Source organism: Triticum dicoccoides, chromosome 2B, assembly GCF_002162155.2.
Source record: "Triticum dicoccoides isolate Atlit2015 ecotype Zavitan chromosome 2B, WEW_v2.0, whole genome shotgun sequence".
In the NCBI taxonomy this organism is placed as follows: domain Eukaryota; kingdom Viridiplantae; phylum Streptophyta; class Magnoliopsida; order Poales; family Poaceae; genus Triticum; species Triticum dicoccoides.
Window position 1 is genome coordinate 390,237,581 of NC_041383.1, and position 7,929 is coordinate 390,245,509.

The window sequence follows — 7,929 nt, forward strand, 5'->3', positions numbered from 1 at the left end:
GTAATTCGTGAGGTCTGAAATGTAAAGTACCCCGGCATATGCTCCGAGTTGTGCATGCACTACGACCCCAGATGCTCTATGTCCCACATGTCGGTGAATGGGAGCACGTGGAAATAGCCTAGGAGTACATATAGGAGGATGAATGCGTGAAAAATATGTACTGTGAAGCGTAGCCGCGGTTCGAAAAGTAGACCTAAAGTGATGACAACTATAGGTCGCACGCACCCAACTAGTGGTACGACTAATTTTTCCCTCAAAAAAAAGAGGCATGAGTGCTCAGTACTCCTATTCTATAAACACGAGTCCCATCTGACAATAGCGTCCGTGCTACAGCTAGCCCTCCTCCCTCGTTTCTCTCTTATACTCTCTAAGAGCATGGTTAATAATATAACCAGCTGCTGGCTATATGATGTTGCCATGTCACAAATAGTCAAGTTTATAGTGAACAAGTACAATAGCTAGATATAAATATGTACTACTTTGTTGATACATGGCCCATTCCACTCTCTCACAAAGTACCTAGGAGCACGTGTTGCATCCGGCTGTTAACTAGTAGCCCGCTTCTCTTGGACGAGGCTCCTCTGCCGTTCGGCAGGGTGCCGTTCCATCGGTGACAGGTGGGCTCATTGAAAAACAGGCCCACATGGCAGTGCCACAACTGCAGGGGACGTACGTCAGGGGAGCCGCTTCCGCTTCTCTTCTCTCTCCTCTTCTCTCTCTTCCAAGTAAGCAAGGATATAATATTTAATGTCTTACAGCCCGCCTACATCACCTTATTGTACTTGCTCTAAACTCGGCCGACGCCCGGTGGGTGGGGTGGGTTTGCTCAACTGCGGCCCCACCTCACAGTGAAAACGTTACGACTGGAATTAAAAATGCCATATACTCCCTCCGTTCATAAATATAAGCCTTTTTAGATACTACTTCAAATGGAATACAACATACAGATGTATGAAGACATAGTTTAGAGTGTAGATTCACTCATTTTGCTCCGTATGTAGTAGTCACTTGCTGGAATCTTTAGAAAGACTTATATTTGGGAACATAGGGAGTACTATACTAATAAAACATTAAGGCCACGAGGCAATGCAGTGCTGGTTATAGGAGGCAAGAAGAAGAGATGCATCCATCGACGACGTCCACCTCCTCGACTTAGGGCGCCAGCCCACCAAACGGCGCCTAAGTAGCAGCGGCTTTCGTGGCCAGGTCGACGTGCTTCTGAACAATGGCGTCCAAAGATTCCAGCCGCTGGAAGAAGGCCAACGTCTTTTTGTCCTTGTTTGCCTTGTAGTGGCCTATGTAGACGATTTCCTTGTAGACGTGGATGTGCAGGTCGACGGTTTCTTGCATGGCGAGGCGCTGGGCGGCGAGCATGGCCTCGAGGTGCACATTCTTCGTCGCGACCTCCGGCACCTGCAGGGCCACCAGGGCTTGAAAGAGTTCGTCACCATGTAGGCCGATGAGGGTGGCAGGCAATGAGGAGCCTGGGCGCGTGGGCTGGAGCAGTACGGCAAGGTCGTCCGCGCGCTTCTTGACGGCGGTGAACTTGCGGATGGAGTTGACCATCATGTCGTCCATGCGAGAGGCGAAGCCGGCGTTGGCGAGGGCTACGATGCCTGTGGTCGCCAGCACCGTCTGGAAATGCTGCGCGGTGCGGGGCCGTAGGCCGGCGCCTTGGATGATTTGGCACAGCTGACTGCCGCTCGCGTCCATCGCTTCCATAGGTGCTTGTGGCTTCTGGTCACTTGGTCTTGGATTGGAGTGAGCAGTGTTGCGCAGAGACTTGGGAGTAGATGGATTGGAGTTGTGGGGCGCCTTTATTATATGAGAGTCCAAACTCTATTGCATTCACATCATGCTGGCTCTAGTCTGCTTCTCCAATTAATTCCCTCTGCATGTAATTGAGGATGCATCATTGACCGTTCAACGTCTCGGGAACCGCTACCCTCTTCCTCCTTGGCATTCAAGCACCTATGGACCCGTCGACGACGAGGTGTCGTAAATTTCAAGATGACAGTGTCGTGCGTGTGTGCGTTCATAGGGGTGAGTGTATGCGCGTGTATATGAGCGCTTGCGTCTGTACTGTGTCAAAAAAATGTAAATGCATATCAAAAAGAGACTAGTCAGTATACTCAATATTGTGCACCTCAGAGAGGAAAACGATAGAACTAGTCATATTTATTTACGGTGCAGATTCACTCATTTTGCTCCATATGTACTCCGTCTCGGTGTAGTCTAGTCACTTGTTGAAATCTCTAGAAGGGCAAATACTCCTTTCTGGTTTACAGGGCTATACTAGCAAGTAGTTGTACATACTAGTACAATAGTGGGCTCACATAGCAATTTTGTCTCATGCAAGAGCCTGGCTATATGCGTGCTCCAATGTTCACAACTGCAACGTTCGGTTTGCGCTTGGCTCTTCGCCTCTTCGAGAAGACAAACAATGATGTTACTACTACTGCTTCTACAATGTTGAATCCATTGCTGCATGTCCGTCCACCACGAGCGGGACGAATAGCTTGTTGTGGAAGTACTACTACTAAGCAAAAGCCTGTCCTCGTTTGCGAGCAACCGCGCGCATGGGCGAGGGAGAAGGCGTGTAGTAAAATCAAGCTTCTCCTCGTTCTACGAGTTGATGCGACACATCATAGCACTGGCCCCACATGCTTGCCTCTAAACTTGGCTGAAAGACCCGCAGTGTACAATATATTTGCTGCAACCTCTAACATTTACCCACCACAAATTAAAATATATGTGGCCGTATGCATCATTCTGATGCACAGGCCGGGGAGTCCCCCCTTTTCAAAAATAAATAAATTAAAATATATATTCCTGTCTTGACCAGATGAGCGTGCGAACTACAATCACCAGGGTGACTGGTAGGGCCAGAAGACTATTTGAATTTAAAAAAAAACTTCGAGACCACCACATAGCATGGAGCCGACCCCAACGATTTTAAGCTTACAGGCACGGTACACGCTATCTAGACTACTCTACACATGAAACTGCCACACGAGCGTCCGGGCTGCGCTTGGCTCTTCGCCTCTTCGGGAAGTCGAACAATGATGGTGTACTACTGCACTGGAGGAGTACTACAGTACGCTTCTGGCCATCTGGCACCGATTGAACTGCTGCATGTCCACCGCGTGCGGGAGGGAGAGCGTGTAGCGAAAGCTTCTCCTAGTCTTGCCAGCCACCACGCTCATGAGCAAGGGAGGGACGCTCCTATCTTTGCGTGTATGACAGGTGGGCCCGACAGGTGTGTGGCCAACCTGTCATACAGCCAAAGGCAGGTGCAGTTAAGTCCGCGAGGGAGAGGATAATCAAACTTCTCGTTGATGTATGAGTTGACGCGACACATCAAAGCACTGCACTCGATATATTTCAATAATTTGCGTTTATCGATGCATTAATTACAACGCATGCATGCATGCCGTGACTCTTCTTATGATAGTACTTGCATGTGTTGATTTAATGCACCTTGAAGGATGGTTGTGCACGAGGAGGGTGAGATCATGCAGACCGAACAGGAACATGACCCGACGATGGAGCTCTCTAAGGTCTTGATGGACCTCACCGTGCTCCACTGCCCCTTGTGCCTCCGCCCCTTGACGCCTCCAGTGTATGAGGTTCGAATACACCTTGTCCGTTCGGCTGATTGAGCAAGCTGCAGGTTTCTTGATTGATGTGTTGTTGGATTGATTTCTGCAGTGCAAGGGAGGGCACCTATCCTGCGCAGACTGCCGCGTCGAGCGCCCCGAGAACCAGCGGCAGTGCCAGAAGTGCGAGCGTGGCGGTGGCTTCGACGTGCGGAACACGGCGGTGGACTCCGTCCTTTCGTCGATGAGGGTGGAGTGCCCGCACGAAGGCTGTGGGCTCTACGTCACTTACCACAAGCTCGCCGATCACCAGAGCGTGTGTCCGCTCGCACCCTGCAAATGCCCCGTGCCCGTCTGCAGCTACAAAGGCCCGCCGCCGGCGCTCTACCACCACATCAGCACCGCGCATCCCATGCCCGTGCACAGGATCCAGTACGGCAAGGTGCTCCAGCTGCAAGTGCCACTATCAGAGCCACAGCTCTTGCTGTTCGCGAAGGAGGACCGTCGCGCGTTTTTCTTGGTCGGTGGCATGCTCGACATCGGCGCGCCTATCGCCATGTCGGTCATCTGCATCAGAGCGGGGGCGTCCCCACTGCCGCACTACTTGGCCAAGCTGTGGGCGAACGGCCCGCCGGGGGAGCCCAAAGGCACGACCGACGCTGTCAAGGTGGAAATGGAGGTGACAAGCAGCAAGGATCCCGGCGACGTCGACGTGCAGGAGCTGACCTTCTTGACAGTTCTGCCCAAGCTGCTGGCCGGGGCTAAGCTTGTGTCCCTCCACATTCAGATTGACAAGCTCACGTCCTAAATGTTTCGACAATGCCTTCTGTTTATCTTAGTAATATGCTAATATAGGGATTACCTTGGTCTACTTTAGCTTAAGAAATGGTGGTGAGGGAGTTCCGGACTAGGGGGTGTCCGGATAGCCGAACTATCATCATCGGCCGGACTCCAAGACTATGAAGATACAAGATTGAAGACTTCGTCCCGTGTCCGGATGGGACTTTCCTTGGCGTGGAAGGCAAGCTTGGCGATACGGATATGTAGATCTCCTACCTTTGTAACCGACTTTGTGTAACCCTAGCCCTCTCCGGTATCTATATAAACCAGATGGCTGTAGTCCATAGGACGAACAACAATCATACCATAGGCTAGCTTCTAGGGTTTAGCCTCCTTTATCTCGTGGTAGATCCACTCTTGTAACACACATCATCAATATTAATCAAGCAGGACGTAGGGTTTTACCTCCATCAAGAGGGCCCGAACCTGGGTAAAACATCGTGTCCCTCGTCTCCTGTTACCATCCGCCTAGATGCACAGTTTGGGACCCCCTACCCGAGATCCGCCGGTTTTGACACCGACATTGGTGCTTTCATTGAGAGTTCCTCTGTGCCGTCACCATCAGGAAGGATGCCTTTTACCGTCTTTAAAGACGGCGCCGTCGTCAAGGGAGCTTTGGCCGCCGGCCAGACTATCCAGCTAGGCGGTTTTCTCATGACCGCCTGTTCGGCCACCGCCCCGACAATGACCTCTCAAGTCATTAAAAGCGATCTTCACGTCAGCTTGGAATTCGCCGAGCAGCTAGATCCGATTGAGCTCTCCTCCTAAACGAGCTCTTGGATCGCATCGCCGCCCTGGGAGTCGCTACCGACTACGATCAGATTGGGCTTAAAACCGATCTGAGAGAAATTAACTATCCCCAGGTTACCCACCACGTTGTCGTGGTAGAGGAACAATGCGGTGACTCTTCTTCTATGTTAAAATCCAACTATGTCCGGATTCCGGATCCCTCCATGCCGGATTCCCGCGGAGGGTCAGACGCTAATCAAATACTGAACCTAAAGTCAGGCATCAGACCAGATCTATTGGAAAGTGCTCAGCAAACCAAGCTTCCGAATTCGGAAGCTTCTTGGCCTTTGAGCCTCAGATCGGGCGGGGTTCCGAACTTAATTCCACCCGCCCACCCAAACATAAGCGATCTATCTCAAATACGGCAAGAGCCCGATGAAACAGTACATCATTACTAGGCCAGATTCCTCCTGGTTATGAACAGGATAAAGGACTGTCGTGAAGAAAGCGCAATTACAATCTTCTGCAACAATTGCACGGACAAGGGAATCATAAACGCCATCAGTCGTCGCGAAGTTTCACGCTTCGCCGACCTAGCGACCATTGTACAAAAATACTCTGCGATGGAGAGTGCCTGGAAAACCGAAACTAGGTTTTGGGACAATCCGGCGCTGAATACAAACCCAGTCCGAAATAAAAGGGTGCTTCATACTCAAGCACCTGGGTTAAAAACCAAAAGCAAAAACCCCCTAAGAGGTACGGAACCGTACTCAAGGGATGGCTCAACGGACCCTGCAAAATCCACAGTACAGAGGGCGCCACTCCAACACATAGCCTTCGAGCGTGTTGGATACTACGGCAGGTGGCCAAAAGTGGCGTAGGCTTTTTAGCCCCGGGCAACCAACCCAATAGTACCAGTACGGTATTAACAGTCTTCGAGACTTTCACATCAAATAACATGCGGAAACGAACAATCCGCAGCCTCGCCGAAGTCTACCAAGTAGCAACAACAAATCCATGGAGCGACACGGCTATCACCTTCAACGCCAGCGACGAACCTAAATTCCGAACAGCTAGAGCACCAGCCGCATTGGTCCTCGGTCCGATAGTGGACGGTTTCCGTCTTACTAAGGTACTCATGGATGGCGGCAGCGGATTAAACCTCATCTATGAGGAAGCCCTTCAAAAAATGGAAATTGACTGGAGCCGCATTGAGCGAAGCAGCACAACCTTCAGAGGGATAATCCCTAGTCGAGAAGTACGCTGCACAGGAAAAATCACACTAGATGTAGTGTTCGGCTCACCGGACAATTATAGGTCCGAGGAGGTCACGTTCCAAGTGGCCCCATTCGGCAGCGGATATTATGCTTTGTTAGGGCGAGAGGCATTCACAATCTTCCAAGCTATACCCCACTACGGGTACATGAAGCTCAAAATGCCCGGACCCAATGGGATAATCACTCTCGCCGGTGATCCAGATACAGCACTCCGCGCTGAAAATAAGACAGCCGCACTGGCCCTAGAGGCATTGTCCGAAGCCCTAGCGACAGAGGAACTAACTACGCTGTGCTCCATGGTGGATAGGGACGATGTGATACTCGATAAGAGGTCCAAGTCCACCTCTTTTAAACCAGCAGACGAAATAGTCAAATTTCAGGTCCATCCAACGGACCCCACAAAGACGGCCTCCATTGGGGCACAATTAAGTCCTGATGTCGAAGCCGCACTACGAGAATTCCTTCGGGAAAATTGGGACATTTTTGCCTGGCACCCTTTAGACATGCCAGGAATCCCACGCAGGCTGGCAGAGCACAACCTAAATATCCTAAAAGGATTCAAGCCAGTCAAACAAGCTCTTCGGCGATTTTCCGAACCCAAAAGACAGACAATGGGAGAGGAGCTAGCCAAACTCTTAGAAGCCGGATTCATCAGAGATATAAAACATCCGGACTGGCTAGCCAATCTAGTAATGGTACCAAAAAAGGACAAATCCTGGCGCCTCTGCGTCGATTTTAAAGACCTTAACAAGGCCTGTCCAAAGGACCCTTTCCCCCTCCCTCACATCGACCAAATAATCGATGCTACCGCAGGGCACGATTCATTGTGCTTCCTCGACGCATACTCTGGATACCATCAAATCAAGATGGCGGAGAAAGACCAGGCCGCAACGGCATTCATTACTCCATATGGGCCATTCTGCTTCAACACAATGCCCTTCGGACTCAAAAACACCGGTGCAACATATCAGCGCATGATTCAAACATGTCTGGCTACCCAGATAGGCAAAACAGTAGAGGCATACGTAGATGATGTGGTCGTCAAGACCAAACACGTCGAAACTCTAATAGAAGACTTGAGGGTGACATTCGACAACCTCCGAGCATATGACATTAAGCTCAATCCGGAAAGCTCTTGGGCTTCATCGTATCCGGTAGAGGAATTGAAGCAAACCCGGCCAAAATCCGAGCTCTGTCACAATTGGATATTCCAAAAGACCTCAAGCAGATACAAAAACTAACCGGATGCGTAGCGGCCTTAAGTCGCTTCATCTCCTATTTGGGAGAAAAGGCTCTGCCCCTCTACCGCCTCCTCCTGCGCACCGAACATTTCGAATGGACGGATGCTGCCACAGCCGGACTCGAAGAAATAAAGGCCATACTGGAAACAAATCCGGTCCTGGCCGCGCCCAACCTGGGCGAACCTATGTTATTATATATCGCAGCAACACATCAAGTTGTCAGCGTGGTACTCGTGGTTGAAC

General features: G+C 50.7%; 1 protein-coding gene across 1 annotated transcript; it reads left to right on the forward strand.

Moving 5' to 3' along the window:
* Window positions 1-3,488: 3,488 nt before the first annotated feature.
* LOC119360747 (putative E3 ubiquitin-protein ligase SINA-like 6) lies at window positions 3,489-4,407 on the forward strand. The gene is made up of 2 exons (XM_037626260.1): window positions 3,489-3,560; window positions 3,712-4,407. Exons 1-2 carry the CDS (start codon window positions 3,489-3,491, stop codon window positions 4,405-4,407), a joined length of 768 nt encoding a protein of 255 aa, XP_037482157.1.
* The last annotated feature ends 3,522 nt before the right edge of the window (window positions 4,408-7,929 follow it).

What these genes read in the sequence shown, in the direction of transcription:
- LOC119360747 (XM_037626260.1), top strand. Translation starts at nt 3,489, where the DNA reads ATGGTTGTGCACGAGGAGGGTGAGATCATGCAGACCGAACAGGAACAT. An exon ending in CGACGATGGAGCTCTCTAAG is followed by an intron (nt 3,561 to 3,711) that starts GTCTTGATGGAC and finishes TGATTTCTGCAG; the next exon opens with TGCAAGGGAGGGCACCTATC.